This window comes from Podarcis pityusensis (genome assembly GCF_964106645.2).
Source record: "Podarcis pityusensis genome assembly, chromosome: 9".
Taxonomy (NCBI): domain Eukaryota; kingdom Metazoa; phylum Chordata; class Lepidosauria; order Squamata; family Lacertidae; genus Podarcis; species Podarcis pityusensis.
Genome location: NC_138034.1, coordinates 75,220,532 through 75,237,255, shown reverse-complemented (window position 1 = coordinate 75,237,255; position 16,724 = coordinate 75,220,532). Strand labels below are relative to the sequence as shown.

Genomic DNA, 16,724 nt, shown 5'->3' with positions numbered 1-16,724 from the left:
CCTATTGATACCTGGATTTTATGTCAGCAGCTTGGAGACCCCATGCATTGTGGTATGTTATACCAAGGATGCTTCCTTCACCACATCTCTATGCCACCCACTGTTCCCTAACTAGCATAGGTGTTACATCTTGTGCTTCAGGCCTATGCTATACATTCCCAGTTTTAAAACTATACAGTGGTACCTTGGTTCTCGAACGTAATCCATTCCTGAAGACCGTTTGAGTTCCGAAGCATTTGAAAACTGAGGTGCAAAGGGCTGTCTGTAAATTCAACTGAGAAAATTGAAAAAACACCCAGCAGAATCCGTTCAACCTCCAAGGTGCTTTCAAAAATGGAAGCATTTACTTCTGGGTTTTCAGCGTTCGGGTTCTGAAATGTTCATCAACAGAGACGTTCCAGAATCGAGGTACCACTGTATTTGCTTTTGTTGCCTACACGCATTTGCTTCTGTTTATTATATGTTGTGTGTCTATTAATTGATTATTGGACATATATTGTCCAACACCAGGTACAGTCCCTGGCAGAACATGTGTTGGGGCATCCTTCAGGAACGATGGGCGGGTGAGTTGTTGGACACCACTGCTTGAAATCACTTGAGGGACCTTCCAGTGGTGACACCAACCTGACACACTCCTGTCTTGACTAACCCTCCCTGGAGAGAGGCAAGTGTAGTTACGGCTCTGTGAAAGTTCTAAGGGTTCATCCAAGTAGTGGCAGCTATTGTGGCAACTTTACGATGGCAACTTCCTTCCAAAAAGTCTGTGGTTTTGGACAACACCATCTGAAGTGATGGTTGGACTCCACCAAACCAACAACCCTCTCCACATTCTGTTCTCCAGGAAAAGATCATGGCAGGTCATGAGAGGCTTGGCTGGATAAGGGCTGTGGGACAAAATAGAGACAAATGTAAGGTTCTGCACTCAGGCAGGAAGAACCAGCTACATAAATATAAGGTGGGGGACACCTGGCTAACTAGTGGTATATGGGAAAAAGGATCCAGGGGGTTTGGTGGACCACAAGCTGAACATGTGTCAACAGGGTGATTCAGCAGCAAAAAAAAGTGAATGGTATTTAGGCTGCATCAACGGAAGTATAGTATCCAGATCAAGGGAAGTTATAGTCCTGCTCTGTTCTGCCTTGGTCAGATTCCACCTGGAGGACTGTGCCAATTTAAGAAAGATATTGACAAGCTGGAAGGTGTGCAGATGAGAGTGACTAAGATGACCAAGGGTCTGGAAACCAAGCCTTATGAGGAGTGGTTGAAGGAGTTGGGTATGTTTAGCCTGGAAAAAATGAGACTGAGAGCAGATATGTTAGCCATCTTCAAATATCTCAAGGTGGAGCAAGCTTGTTTTCTTCTGCTCTGGAGGGTAGGACTCAAACCAATGACTTCAAGTTACAAGAAAGGAGATTCTAACTAAACATGAGGAAGAACTTTCTGACAGTAAGAGCTGTTCAACAGTGGAATGGTCTCCCTTGCGAGGTAGTGGATACTCTGTTTTTGATGCTTTAGTTGAGATTCTTGCATAGCAGGGGATTGGACTAGATGACTTTTGGGAGTACCTTTGAACCCTACAATCCTGCAATTCCATGATTCTGTGAAACTCTGGTGACTACGGTGTTTGGCTTTCCTAGTAAGGCCAACCAAATATCATAGACTCCTAAACAGACATAATAATGAACACTACATAATAGATAAACCCAAACAACACAACAAGAGGGAAGGAAAAAGTATGGTATGCAAGAGAGTTACCGTAATTTTAGGAAAGGGCTGGTTTGGAATAAAGAAGGAAGGAACAGAAAGATAGAACATATGAACCTCAGAAAGCAAAAAACACAGCCAATGTTCTACTCCAAGAACTCTGACAGACAGGTAGCTGTTGGTAGAGAAATCACTGAGGCTGCTACACTTTACTCATTTTCCTGGGAATTAGCGCCACTGAACAGAACTGACTATCCCAGCCAACCCACTTCACCACAGATTTGAAGATGGTCTGAATATCTTCAGAGCAGAGATCCTTGACTTGAAGTGGTGCCTTGTGCAAGGAGAATACAAAGCAACGATTATACCAAATTAATTTATTGGAAGTACAGAAGCTGGTTTTGACGCTTCATTTTCTTGGAGGTTCAAATCTTTGAGGTTGCAAATTAAGGTCTCTTTTTCCAGTCTTGAGGAAACAGGACTGCTAAGGTGCTTTCAGTTGTTGATGGCAGAGAGTTGAGCTCTTCCATGCCCCAATTCCATAACCTGGATTGCTGATTTTTTTAAGGGGGAGATTAATCCATTGCTTTTAGCATAGAGTTCACAGAATCCAGTTTTATCAAGGTTTTACCGTATACCATCTTTTATCAGGCATCTTCTTACATATCCACCGTTTTTCTACATTACAGGGAATGTTTTCCCAACATTTAGTTGTTCTGGAACAATGCGATTTTAATATGACACAGGGTTCTTCTTTTATTTTGTCAGGCTGACCATGCATCCAATAACTGAAAGCAAAAGGCAGCAGTCAGAAATCCATCAACTGAAACTAATGAATCCACGCAGGATGTCTCCTTTTTTTCTAGCATTAATGAGATATTCAGCTCACTTCTGTCTCACTCTTGCTTTCTACCTCAAGATTGCCAGCTACTCATAATTGTAGTGCATTGTTTGTATTTTTCAGATTTTGTCCATCAGCAGAAAATGGGGGGTAGTTTCCCTCTCTATAGTTTCCTCCTGCAAGTTATTTCTCCCACAAAATGGCAAAGAATGAGTGCATTGCTTGGAATACACAATGCTATGCTCAGGAAACTGCAATCAAGTCCATCTGCTTATTTAAGAATTTTACAATTCTATATTTCAATCCCAACATTTTCAAAACAGCTTATTACTCCTGGCTCCATCTGAAAAAAGTGGTTTTTTTTGGAAAGAGTCCGAGAAACTGAGGTCCACTGACTCTGAATATAGTGAACTTGCTTCTCCATCATACCTATGATTAATCTGTCACCCGTGAATTCCTGACAAAGTTTCTACAATATGAAAAGTAAAGAATTTTTGTTCACACTTACGTGTCTACTACATTTGGGCCATGATGCCATTTCCATTTCCCATTCTCATGATGGAGTCCAATCCAGGAATCTTCATGTGCAAATTCAGTTTCTTTTTCTAGAAACTCCTGCAGAAAGCACAACCAGAGTCTTTCCTAGAAACGAGGAACCAGAACCCCCTTTCAAATTATTTCCAGACAAAGTATCTTCTCTGGAAGACAAGAGGCTCCTCCAGATGTTCAATAGGGGTGAAATGTGAATTGACAGCAAGAAGTTGCGCCACAGAGATGGGCTTTGCCTCCTACACCTTGCAACTAAATCAAGGGTGGGCAAACCCCAACCCAAGGGCAAAACTCAGCCTGACATGGTTTTCAATTTAGGAACCATTGCTTCATAGCCCAGAAGGCCAGCCCCCGACTTCTAGAATACTAAAGCTCAGTTTAAAAACCCCACACAACTTGCTAAAAACATGGTAACAGTAAAAACTCAGCTAGAGAAGGAACAGAAGGATAATCAGTCAGCCTAGAATCTGAACCCTTAAGCTGAGTGCACACAGGAGAATACTCTCTCAAGATGCCAAGGATCGTCAGAGTCCTTTACTCTGTGAGGTTGGGTACTCCTTTCATCATTAGATCCTGTCTCTTAACGACAGAGCTTGCAATATAACCCCCTTCCGGCAAGCCCTTTCTCCCTCCTTTCTTGACTCACCACTGGGCCTGCAAATCCCAGATCCTCTTCTGTGCCTTTTGCTGGCCTAAAACCTCCTCATTTGTGGGGACTGATACAATTTAAAGACTGCCTCTCTAGTTCCATGCCTGATGGTTTCCACCTGCTTTACTTGTACATTTCTTAATAGATACTACCTCCCCTGCTAGAAAAAAAAAGCAAAACAAGCCTCCAGTACTCTCCCTTCACTAGATCACAATTCATTCAAGAGTGCCCCATGACATCTTTCTGCTCATGGAGAAAGAGGGGGAAGTAAGATGTTCATGCACTAGTATGCAGAGGCTGCCAGAGAACTTTTATAGGCACCCAAAGGACTTAAAATCAATTAATTTCAAGAGAGTGTCAGGAATGCGGCTCCCCAGAGCGCAGCGGAAGAGTCAACCTCGTAAACTGAGCTGAGTGATCAAAGGGCTGACTCTGCAGATGGGAGATGTCTGTCTGATTTTAGAGAAAACAGCCCAGCCCCCCTCCTTTCCTGGGAAGAAGCAGTTAGCTCCCAAGGAGAGGAAGAGTGGGAAGTTGACCGAAGTGTTGCCATGCAACCACCAGATAAGCCAGTGTTGGAGGCTGAGTCTTCTGCGGAAGAGCCAGCCCTGCAGTCCTCAAACGAGGAGATTAGAGAAGCCCAGAGAGCAATGGAAGGGAAGGAGATGAAAGGCGGGATTTTGGCGTTCTTCCTGTTGGGCAAGGGACAATGAGTCTGACTGAGCAACTAAGGTTAATGAGAGCAGGCAGAACACCATGCTCTGGATGTGTGTGTGTTTATATATAAACTTATATAAAACTGACGGAGAGTCCTTGCTGCTTATCAGGCTGCTTGCCTGCTAGAGATCATTATAGCGAGTTTCCTGGTGTTGTACTCACCTCCACACCAACATCTTCAACAAATGTCAGCCAGGACTTTTCCTCCTCACAAAACTCTTTTGCACCGAACCATGACTTTCTTCGAACTTCAAACAAATAGAGAAGCCCAGCATGTGGCATCCACTTTAGACGAAATTTTCTAATAAGGTCCTCTTTCAACCCAGCAAGGAATTCACAGGGAAAAGAGAGGGGGCAGAATTTGAGAGATGCCAAGTTGAAGGCCTGTAGATCACTTTAAAATACACACACAAACTCGAAGTGAATGACATAATGATATTTCATTACCATCCAGCACAATTTACTAATCTAACAGGATAGCCAGCCTTCTGCCCTCTGAAATGTTTGCTCCTGTAATGAACATATTTAGAGGCTGGTTTCAATGAGAAGGTGTCATTGATTTCCCTCCCTATTACCATCTTTGCATTCACCAATTGATTTGCAAATAATTTTCTCATACATTTATCTAGACAGCCTATTAGAAAGCTATATACTAGGTCTGCACTAAAATGGGTACCATCCTTACTAATTTTTACTGATAATGTTTGGAATTTCAGTGAAAATATGCAAAAAAAGGAGGCCACCCCATTGGTGTAGAACTTTCCTCGTCCCTCCCCCACTGTCAAATGTGCATCACCGAGGTACTCAGGTGTGTCTCATGACATAAAGCCCACAACAATTAGAGTCCACTTATAGTCTCAATTTAGTGGGATTTTCTGACTCCTAAACTAACAATGAAATCCCTCCCCTGATATACCTCTGCCTTCTCCCAAACTTACATGACAGTGGAACAGCAGCATAAAGGTCTCTCATTCCCACTCACACCTGAAGTACTGCAACAGCAGCATCCCAGGTGCAAGGGGACCTGGTAAAGGTAAAGGGACCACTGACCATTAGGTCCAGTCGCAGACGACTCTGGGGTTGCAGCGCTCATTTCACTGGCTGAGGGAGCTGACATACAGCTTCTGGGTCATGTGGCCAGCATGACTAAGCTGCTTCTGGCGAACCAGAGCAGCGCACGGAAATGGCATTTACCTATTTATCTACTTGCACTTTGACTTGCTTTTGAACTGCTAGGTTGGCAGAAGCAGGGAGCGAGCAACAGGAGCTCATCCTCTCGCGGGGATTTGAACCGCCGACCTTCTGATCGGCAAGCCCTAGGCTGTGTGTTAAAAACATAAACACCTGCTGGATCAGGAAAGAACCCATGTATTCCATCATCCTGTTCTCACAGCGGCCCATTGGAACTCTTGCAAGTAGGATCTGAGCACAACAGCACTCTCAGTTGATTTGCAGTGGTAGTGGTGATGAAGAAATATGATCTCAAGACTAAATCTGGAAGGCTCCTGGCTCACCTCATATTGGGGGTGAGACATTCTTGTATCCCAAACTCCATTCCAACCAATTTCCACCATTAATTAGAAAGTCATCCAAGAAGGAGTTCATCAACTTGCAGAGCCACAAAAATCCAAAGGCACAAGGTTCTTCACATCTGAATTTCTTCCTGGATTGTGAATGTCTGAATTGCTCAATCAGTTTTATCAAAGTAGTGTGTGAGAGGCAGAGGGCAGCTGGGCCCCTGAACCTTCAAGAGCTGTGCAGACAAACGAATTTCAATACTTCAGTATCATTGTCTCAAAGCAACTTACCAATTGCAACTTGTACTTCATACACTTTGAAGTTCCATGCAACCAATTCATCTGCCAACTTCTGTGCTCCACGAAATATTTCAGAATCTAAAAGGTTTGAACAATTCAAGTCAGTGGTAATGCAAACATCCATCTATGTATATAAAAAAGTCATTTTCCAAAATCTGATGTACAATCACATTCTAGCGTGAAAAAAAGAAGCAGAACCCTGCTATGGAGCCTAGATAGGAGGAGTCCTGGTTCTCAGTGTCTGGGATGACCAAGGTTTACTCCACCCTTGCCCCAATTGGGTCAGCTGTTAACATCGATTTCCTTTCTACTGAGGGATATTGGTATACTGATGATAAAACTTGTCCTATCTCCCGGAGAAGGCCATTTTGAAAGGGAGTGGGTTGTGTGTCTTCTTTGTGAAGAGCACACAAGGACACACTGGACGGAGATTGCCCTATTCAAGTGGAATTTTCAGTGTACGAGCTCCATAGACATATCCCTTTACCGTTTTGCTAGTACTGAGTAAAGGTTCAAGCTTCCCCACGGGTAATTTAGGTCCCCAAAGTAGTATTCATGGTGCCAGCAATAGATATGCGCTTTCTGCAACTGAAAATGTTCTCGGGCAAGTTCTCCACGTTCAAACTTAGTTTGCTGCAAAATGTTCAGTACACAAAATTCTCAAATTGAATGTCATAGGATTAAATAAAAGTTTTAGAAAAGCCATGAGAATATTGAGGTGGAACCTCAACTGAGGAGATGCCAGAGGTTAGCGGTGGGACCCATGTTGTACATTTACACAAGTCCAGCCTCCCGTGTTCCAAAGTACATGGCTGAAACTGGCATTACTTGGCAATGTTCACTTGCCTGCTTCTCAAAATAGCCAAACAGAATGATTTGCGTGCGGCCAATGCTAGAATTAAGCCATTTAATGTGGTCTGAGTCACAACAATTTCCATTTTATTAAATCAGTTCTATGCATGTCGATTACATAGCTATTAACCATCTTATCAATAAATTCAAAATAAAAGTGGGGAATAGCTTGACACGAAGGGTGAGCACTTTTCAGAAGAATAGTGATACAGTGGTACCTCTGGTTACGTACTTAATTCGTTCCGGAGGTCCGTTCTTAACCTGAAACTTCTTAATCTGAAGCACCACTTTAGCTAATGGGGCCTCCCGCTGCCGCCGCATTATTTCTGTTCTCATCCTGAAGCAAAGTTCTTAACCCAAGGTACTATTTCTGGGTTAGCGGAGTCTGTAACCTGAAGCGTATGTAACCCGAGGTACCACTGTACTGGAGACTTGCACAGAGACTTGCAGGACCTGGGGGCAAAATATAATTTTGGAGGCTAAACTGTGCTATTCCCGTGGAGTTATGGGGCATCCAGGAGACATGAATCAGGAAAGCCTTCCTCCTCAACTGAAGGGGAGTGTCATGGGCAGAGGAGAGGGACTATGGAATTAAAGCCGCTTTTCCTCCTTACAGGGCAAAGGTAAACGTGCCCATGACCATTTGGTCCAGTTGTGGACGACTCTGGGGTTGCGGTGTTCATTTTGCTTTACTGGCCGAGGGAGCTGGCGTACAGCTTCCGGGTCATGTGGCCAGCATGACTAAGTCGCTTCTGGCAAACCAGTGCAGCGCACGGAAATGCCGTTTATCTTCTCGCCGGAGCGGTACCTATTTATCTACTTGCACTTCAACGTGCTTTTAAACTGCTAGGTTGGCAGGAGCAGGGACCGAGCAACGGGAGCTCACCCCATCGCAGGGATTCAAACCGCCAACCTTCTGATTAGCAAGCCCTAGGCTCTGTGGTTTAGACCACAGTGCCACCCAATTATAACTGGTTTAGGAGATCAACAGTTGTTTGGGAATACTTACGGCACATTGGCCTTCCCTTTGAACCAAGAACTTAAAGTCTTAAGCTGGAATTGATAAAATGGGTCTAATATAAACCCACACTTCATGTCTTACATTCTTATTTCTAATCACCTTACACCATGTGTGATACTGTAGCACATGGGAACTGCACACACATGGTGCAGAAATTAAGATGGGCAACTTAACATAGAATTTTAGGACTTTCTGGTGCATGAGTCAGTTTGTAAGCATGTTGAGTCTTCTCTTACAATGATAGGTTTTTCAATATTAAAATTGTCCATGCAGTACCTCAATTCCTACCCCTCCCCCATGGGTTTTGTTTCTTCTGGGATTTGCAAATTCACTATTATTATAGTTATATTTATTTGCATCTCACTTTCCCCCCAGACTGGGACTCAAGGAAGTTTACAGATAAAAAAATGCAAAATGCAGATAAAATAGAAAAGCTAAAATCATAGCAAAGTCAATCATTAAAAAGTTATTAAACATTAATAAAAACAAAACAACATAAAAAACAAATCTTTTAAAAATACGAATAACAACAATAAAAAACATCACAGTGCCAGCCCTTTCCTTAAAAAACAGCCAGTTCCTAGAGGCCTGTTGGAATAAAAACTGTTGCCACTTACTGAAGGAAGGGCAACAAGAAGGCAATCCAGCTTTCCTAGCCAGTCCCGTAGCAAAGTCAACCAATTCAGGGAAATCATAACAAAATGGACAGCTATACAAAGCAACTGGGTGATGTTTGGTTCTGATTTAACAGGTCCAGGTATCAGCAGACACAGGCTCCCAGCTCTGTATATTTTGAAAGTGGTTGTTTGTGGGAAGAGGAGCGTTTTCAGAGGACCAGTGTTGGAGGAAAGGTGGGCTCTTCATTCTTCCTCTTCCAATCACCCTCCAGTCCCCAGCTACTTTCACCTCTCTACAGAAGAGACTTGAAACAAGTTCTACTGTGGAGCAATACCCCTCGATGGGGTGTAGGGCTGGGGAGCAGTGTTCATCCTTATCATAAATTTTTATTTATGCCCCGCCCTCCCCAACCAGAGCAGGGCTCAGGGCAGCTAACACCAATAAAATTACAATAAAACATAATAGGGGGAAACAAACAAACCAAAAACCAAAAAACCCAATTTATTAAAATACGGGTTAAAATACAATTTAAAATGCAGCCTCATTTTAATAGTAGCCCATAAATCAAAACCATAAGGGGAGGGAAACATAAGGGTCAGACTGAGTCCAAACCAAAGGCCAGGTGGAACAGCTCTGTCTTGCAGGCCCTGCAGAAAGATGTCAAGTCCTGCAGGGCCCTAGTCTCTTGTGACAGAGCGTTCCACCAGATCGGGGCCAGGGCTGAAAGGGCCCTGGCCCTAGCTGAAACCAATCTAACCTCCTTGAGGCTCGGGACCAAGGATCTCATGGCAAGGACCCCGTAAGGAGCCTCGCCGTGGCATTCTGCACCCGCTGGAGTTTCTGGGTCAGCTTCAAGGGCAGCCCCGCATAGAGCGAGTTATAATAATCAAGTCTGGAGGTGACCTTCGCATGGATCACCGTGGCCAGATTAGGGCGCAAAAGGTAAGGGTTCATGAATATACTGATGGAAACTTATTGCTTACCATTCTTGTTCTGAAGGGACGGTTCCCTTTTTATCATAAAGTCTCTGATAGTTTTCATTGCTCTCTTTTCTAGATGCATTTTGTTCTGCTCGTAGATATCTAGAAGGGATTAAAGAGAAAAAGAAATGGTATTCCAACACACTAGTCTGGGCATGAGTGTGCTACACCCCTCACCCCAAAATAATAATAATTGCTTAGAATGATTTTTGAATCAAGACTCCCTGTGCCTTCGCTGTGAAACCTGCTTTTTGTATGACAGTCATAGTTTCTAGCAGGCGATCTGCAGTCTTGTATGCCTGGTGAATTGGTTCTCCCAGCCCTGCTGAATCCATTGTGATTTGATGTCTTCCTTGGAATATAGTCATGAAAGATCATGGGCACATTGGGTGATGACATCATAACTGACTAGGGATGCAACACCTTCCTCCCATTTTATCTTGCCAGTGGAAAAGGCTTTCTGCCACCACATGAGCAGGAAGGAACGAGGTGGACAGAATGCAGACCCGTATTCCTAGGAGGGGGCACAGCCAGCAAATGTGATAAACAGAGATCCACTGTACAACTTAGGAGAGTCGCTTTAAGAGAAGGAATCTCTCATTCAGCAGACAAAGATTAGAAGGAATAGGAGCAGAGAATTGCACGCATGGAGAGAGATCTCTGCATGATGCTCCAAAATGTTGTCCTTCTAATGGCAGGTGAAGACTTTCTTATCTCAACAGACTTTTAGGAACTGACTGTTTTGAATGAAAGGGCTGGTGCTGTGATGTTTTTGTTGTAGTTGTTATTTTTAATAGTTCTTTATATATATTATTTTAATTCCATTAGTGTTTAATTGCTGTTTGGTGATGATTGTATCTATGTTTTTAGCTTTCTTTGTTTTATCAATAATAATAATAATTAGTAATATTTTTATTATTATGGTTTTCCCCAGCAACTCTGGGCAGCTTCCAGCACATACAAAACACCAAACATTAAAAACTTCCTGATACAGGGCTGCCTTCAAATGTCTTCTAAAAGTCAGGTAGTTGTTTATTTCCTTGACATCTGGTGGGAGGGCGTTCCACGGGGCAGGTGCCACTACCGAGAAGGCCCTCTGCCTAGTTCCCTGTAACCTCACTTCTCACAGGGTGGGAACTGCCAGGAGGCCCTTGGAGCTGGACCTCAGTGTCTGGACTGAACGATGGGAGTGGAGATGCTCCTTCAGGTATACTGAGCCAAGGTCGTTTAGGGTTTTAAAGATCAGTACCAACACTTTGAATTGTGCTCAGAAATGTACTGGGAGCCAGTGAAGATCCTTTAGGACTCGTGTTATGTGGTCCCAGCCACTACTGTAAGCTGTGTTGAGTCCCAGTCTGGGGGCAAGGCGGGATATAAATAAACAAACAAATAAAGTTGGCCTATGAAGTCTCTGGAGTATTCAGGGACAAGAAACAGAAGCATTTGTTTCAATGGGTGAGATTCAACCACTTCCTTACCTCACACACTGGGAGGTAAAAGGGCTTAGCTAAGGCTGGATGATGCCCCTACTTTTGAAAGTGTTCTTCAAAATGATGCAAAGCCAACCAGGAAAACTCTGTAGGCCCCACCCCAGAGTTGAACTTACACAGATTAATTACTCCAACTGCAGCACAAAACAGGACCAGGCACAGCACCACCGCAGTAGTTGCAGCAAGGGAAGGTACAGAGCACTCTGTTATGTACTGCAAAAGTGCAGCGTATTTTCCTTGAAGTGCAAAAAGAAAGAAAATTATGCTTTAACAATCACGTATGAACATCCCGCCACTATCCCATTAAGGTAGGGTTCATTTTGCTGTGTTTTTGGAATTCTTGCTAACACATAAAGCTATTAACATATATATACAAGAAAATAAGGTGAGACGGAGCACATAGTTGAACTATGGAATTTACTCCCACAAGGAGTAGTGATGCCCATCAACCTGGGTGGCTTTTAAAGAAGGTTAGACAGACTCATGGAGGTGAGGTTGACCAATGGCTACCAGCTACAGCGGCTATGTTCTGCATTCGCTGTTAGAGGCAATATGCCTCTCAAAACCCATTGCTGGGTATTGCAAATAAGGACTACACTGTTGTATTCAGGTCCAGCTTGCAGGCTTCCTGTAGGCATCCGTTTGGCTGCTGTGAGAACAGGGTGTTGGACTACATGAGCCTTTTGCCTGACCCAGTGGAGCTTTAAAACACAATCTATATCAAACAAATCTATAAATTGTTAGGGGTGTTTTCTAGATATGTAAGTTGTCTCTTAAGGAGTCTGCACTAAATAAACAACTAAGACATTCCAAACATCAAAACACACACACTATCCTTTCTTATAACAATCTGAAACAAAGCTGCAGACTTGGGAACAAAAGATTATATGAACAGCACCTCAGTAAGTAGTCCCCAGTGGAAGCCACCAGAGCATGGCCTTGGCACCAGTTGGGCTCACCATAAAGAGGTCCAAGAAGTCCCTCCTCATACATAGCTTTAGCTTCTCCCCAGGAGTGGTCCATTCTGCTTTGCCACCTGAGGCAAAATGGGAAGGTGGCACCATGTTTGCATGCCATTGACCCCACCTTACTGCTCCTGCTGAAGTCTGGCTTAGCAGGGTCATGCAGCTGCAGCTTCTGGGGTCTGGCAAGATCTCACAAGAGCCCCATGAGATCGGACAGAGGCCTTGCGTGATCTTCACAAGATCCTGGTGAGGCCACACGAGACATGAGGTCTTCAGGCCATTTCATGGAGCTCTCACCCCGAAACCACCTCTACCACTTCTCCAGTGATGGAGGAGCATGTGCCCATTAGATTCTACAGCCTGAGGCAGTTTCTTCAGTCTGCCTCATGGATGGGTCGCCCCTGCTTCTCCCGCTCCACTCTGTGATGGAGCATTCAGGCCACACTTAAATGACCACACCTGCCAAGTTTTCTTTTCCCTGCCATAGGGATCTCAGGATAAGCAAGCCAAAGCTGGCTTTCTAAGCCTGTCTCCCATGTCAGCTGTCAGGCTAAGTGAATGGAAAAGTCTTTCTTGCCTGCCATTTCTTTCTGTCTGAGGTTCCCTGTTTAAATAAGTAGTGAGGAGAGAACATAGGCTGAGGCTTGGTGCTTCACACCACTGCTTGCATAGCCAGCAGAGGACGTTGGACTCAAACCTTGGTTGGTTGGTTTGACTAAGTGAGCCTGTTGGGTTGACAGAGCACTGCTAGCTTTTCTCCAGCCGTCCCTACCATGACTGGTCACAGATGCTTCCTGTTGCTCTCCCACTTTTCCTTTCCAGTTTGCTCCTTGTCTAGGCTATGAACCACTTCTCTGTGTGCTGCATACATACCCTTTTTAGGTGGTGGTTTTCGTCTGCGTTTTAGTCTTGTTCTGGATGCCACACTGGATCTAGAAGAGACATTTGATCTAGAAGCCACATTGGATCTGGAAGCCACATTGGATCTGGAAGCCACATTGGATCTGGAAGCCGCATTCGATCTAGAAGCCACACTGGTTTTTGAAGCTGCATTGTGGTGTTGGATCACATAATAAGTAATTTATTAGAACATCAGCTCGTAAAAAAGGGAATAGAAAAGGCGCTGTGTACTAGGAGCTAAACCCCAGTAGGGTAAGCCCCTCCAAGACTTGAGATGTCTTCACCAAACTCTGCATGAGGTTTCCTGGGGTGAGGTTGGGTGTCTGTCAGGGATTGGCTGGTTGAGGAAGAGTGGGGGCAGCCAGTAGTCCAGGAGGCACCTGAGTGGGGAGGGGACTTTGACGCAGGTTCAGGCTGGTGGGACAGGGAGGAATCAGCAACAGAAAGTGAGGGTGAAGGGGAGATGCTTGAGGTAGCCACAGAAAGAAGGGTCGAGAAAAGGCTAGAACAATTAAGAGAAGCTGAGTCACAGCAAAAAAACGCATGGAGGGCGGTATAAATAAGGGAGAGAGAGGATGGAACTGTAGCTTCTGCAACTGCCTTGCTTAGCTGATGTATGTGCAGTGCGCTGTCTCCTTGGTTACTGAACAATAAAGTTAATTACGGCCAAGCTGTTCCGGTTTCTGCTTACAGCGTTGGACCCCAGATGGAAGGGCTTTTCTGGCAGCCTGACAGGGTCTCACCACAAGTGCCATTTTGAATCAAATGTGGCTTTGGCATGACTTCACCCAATTGATGGCACAATGGGTCCAAACTCATATATTACAGTATCCATTTAAAAAAACCACAACATTCTGAGATCCCAGGCAGCATCAAGCACTACCTGCTAGTAAGGTATAAAAGGCTATTTAAATGCATCTTTAATCAAGCTGAATAAAGATACGACTATATGAATCTAGGACTAAATGTCAGTTCATATGTGCTGACGATGGAGTAACAAAGTAAAAGATAAATCATCAAATGATTGTTTCAATTAATGAACAGTATGGTTCATTTCTTTTATTAAATTTAATAAAATGTCGGAAGGTGGAAAAAAGGCAGGCGCTCAACCTGAGAGTAGTGTTGCCCAGAGATAAATCTCTGCCCTGTCCCTCAATTTCACACTCTCATGGTAGAAGGAAGGAAAGGAAACAGGAATCAGAAGGACAGAAGGAAGGCTCAGAGGTGAGTAGAGTAACTTTGCCTTCCTGTATTGCTCTGAAGAGGAAATAACAACGGGAAAAACCTACCTTCCGTGAATGTCAAGCCTCCCACCATTTTAACTGCTCATGCGGATTGCCACCTTATGTCATCCTGTGTTCGGAACCATATGACAGAGTAGACAGTTAGCACAACTTCTATCAAATAATTTAGTAGTCAAAGACAAATCAGAATAACAACATACAAAAACTTGCCTCTTTTTGTTGACAAGATCTTTTTCTTGGCTTCCATCTTATCTTCTCATGTTGAGTGTTGTCTCATCCTGGAGTTCTTCTGTGTGACCATTTAATGGAGTAAACTATTAAAATAATGTCTTGAGACAAAGGTACCATTTACAGAGCAGTCACACCATGCTATTCATACAAGGGAGCTGGCATGAAAAACTTGCGTGCATCCAACCCTCACTTTGTTTTCAAACATGGAGTCGCCTATTCCCTGGAGAACTACAGGAATCTGCTCATCTCCCACTAGAATAGGGCAACTGGGGCCTTCCGAGTTCTAGCTCAGTGACAGAGCACATACTTCATTCAGAAGGCCCTGATACAATCTGCAGCATCTCCCATCATAAGGAGCTCCAGCAGTAGGTCTGGGAAAGACCTATTTTTGCCAGAGATCCTGGGCAGCTGTTGCCAGTTGGCTAGATAGCACATGGGGCAAGACAACCAATGGCCTTAGAAAAAGGCAGCTGATTATGATTTGTTCCCCCCCACTTTGGATACCGTGGTGCCTCACTGAATCCTTTATCTTCTCTCCGCCTCAGCTTTTTCCTGCAGATGTTCCTTCCTTCAACGGCTTCAACCACCTTCCACTTTGATGCAGAACATTCCAGAACTCTTCCCATTCTGCTCCTCCCTGATTGGGACTGGCAGGCAGCCAATCAGCATTCCACAAATAGCAGAAGTCACTTACTCTACTTTCAAGGCACTCTCACACATGAAAAGGCTGCTCATGAATGTCTTTGGAACACTATAAAATGCAAAATGTTCACTATAAAATGTTCAACCTACTGGGGAATCTCTTCATTGTGTTCCATCATGCTGCTCTTGGGAATCTGCAGTCTTTCAAATGCTACCGGACTACAATTCCCATCATCCATTTCCATTGTCCATGCTAATTTTGTTTAATAGGTGTTCATGGAATTGTAGAGTTGGAAGGGAAACCAAAGTCCATCTAGTTCAACCCTGTGCAATGAAGGAATCTCAACTAAAGCATCGAAAGCATCCATGACAGATGGCCATCCAACCTCTGCTTAAAAACCTCCAAGAAAGGTGAGTCCACAACCTTCCGAGGCACCACTCCAAGTGGAGATTCCCCGTTCTGGACTTATTTGGATCAATCTGGAATCTGTGGTGACGTGGGTTGGCTCTGATACTTTGGAACCACCTCAGAGCCTTGGGAGGGCTTATGACATCTTTTGATACATTTTTGTAAATTGCTCCACCCCCAGATTTTGCCCCATATTAAAGCTTCCTATTACCTGCCATGATCTTTCCTTAGGGAACAGGATGTGGAGAGAGTTGCTGGTTAATACCAAACCAGCAACTCTCTCCACATCCTGTTCCCTCCACATCCAAAACAACAGACCTAGACCAGGAGGAGGATCAAGTGGGTTCTGACCAAACAATGGTGACTGTTCCTGGTAATGGTGAGAGCATTGTCCTCTCCTGTGAGGACAAACACGGTGGTGTAGAGGTGAATTCTTACCCCACTGGTTTTTTGTTTTTGTTTTTTAAATCATATAAGGCTCCAACCATTGTGTGAAATAATCCATGGCAACCCAAATATAATGGTTGCCAGTCCCTGTTTCAGGCAAGATCCCTAGTACACCCACCATCACCCGCTCCACTGGAGCGCCCACCAGGAATTGCTGCATCAGGGTCCTTCTTTGCTGTGCACGCATCACATCTTCAGCATCTGCCTAAGCTACCAAGAGGTTGCATGCCACCCTGAATTGCTGAATCAGGTGGTAGGAAGATTCCAGAGGGTTTTAGGCAGTTACTCAGGGATGTGTTTGTTAGAATTCCTGCTCCATGATTGCAGTCATGGGATTTTTGTCTATCACATGACGGTGTATGTTTTGACTCCACAAAGTGGGAAGTGACGGAGATAGGATGTTTGTGTTACTGTGTTCCGTGTACTGGGACTATTGTCCTTTGTTTTTTCTCTTTGCTGTCTGATGCTAGAGAGAGAGGGAGCCATGTTGCAGTGCTCCGTGTGTGTTTATATGTAAATAAAGTAGATTAGCCAAAATGCTGAGTTGCTGAGGTCTGGCACGCAATCTGTGAAGACTCTGTGGATCTCTAAGTGTGCCGATGTCTGTTGGCATCGGTCGCTATGATGTTCGGGCTGAGGAAAGTTTTT

The 16,724-nt window shown here is 44.2% G+C and overlaps 1 protein-coding gene across 2 annotated transcripts; it reads right to left on the bottom strand.

The window, feature by feature from the left end:
• Positions 1 to 2,066: 2,066 nt before the first annotated feature.
• LOC308485343 (uncharacterized protein) lies at positions 2,067 to 15,235 on the bottom strand. 2 transcript variants are annotated; one of them, XM_081021116.1, is made up of 10 exons: positions 15,083 to 15,235; positions 14,558 to 14,636; positions 14,393 to 14,456; positions 13,077 to 13,250; positions 11,355 to 11,474; positions 9,752 to 9,850; positions 6,269 to 6,355; positions 4,623 to 4,774; positions 3,054 to 3,187; positions 2,067 to 2,492 (listed from the first exon to the last, which is right to left on the bottom strand). In XM_081021116.1, the coding sequence occupies exons 3-10, from the start codon at positions 14,418 to 14,420 to the stop codon at positions 2,324 to 2,326; spliced, it is 963 nt and encodes a 320-aa protein (XP_080877242.1). In that variant the 5' UTR covers positions 14,421 to 14,456; positions 14,558 to 14,636; positions 15,083 to 15,235; the 3' UTR covers positions 2,067 to 2,323. The 2 variants fall into 2 exon arrangements, with proteins under 2 accessions (XP_080877242.1, XP_080877243.1); XM_081021117.1 differs by having other exon boundaries at positions 3,054 to 3,160; positions 15,083 to 15,234.
• Positions 15,236 to 16,724: the final 1,489 nt, after the last annotated feature.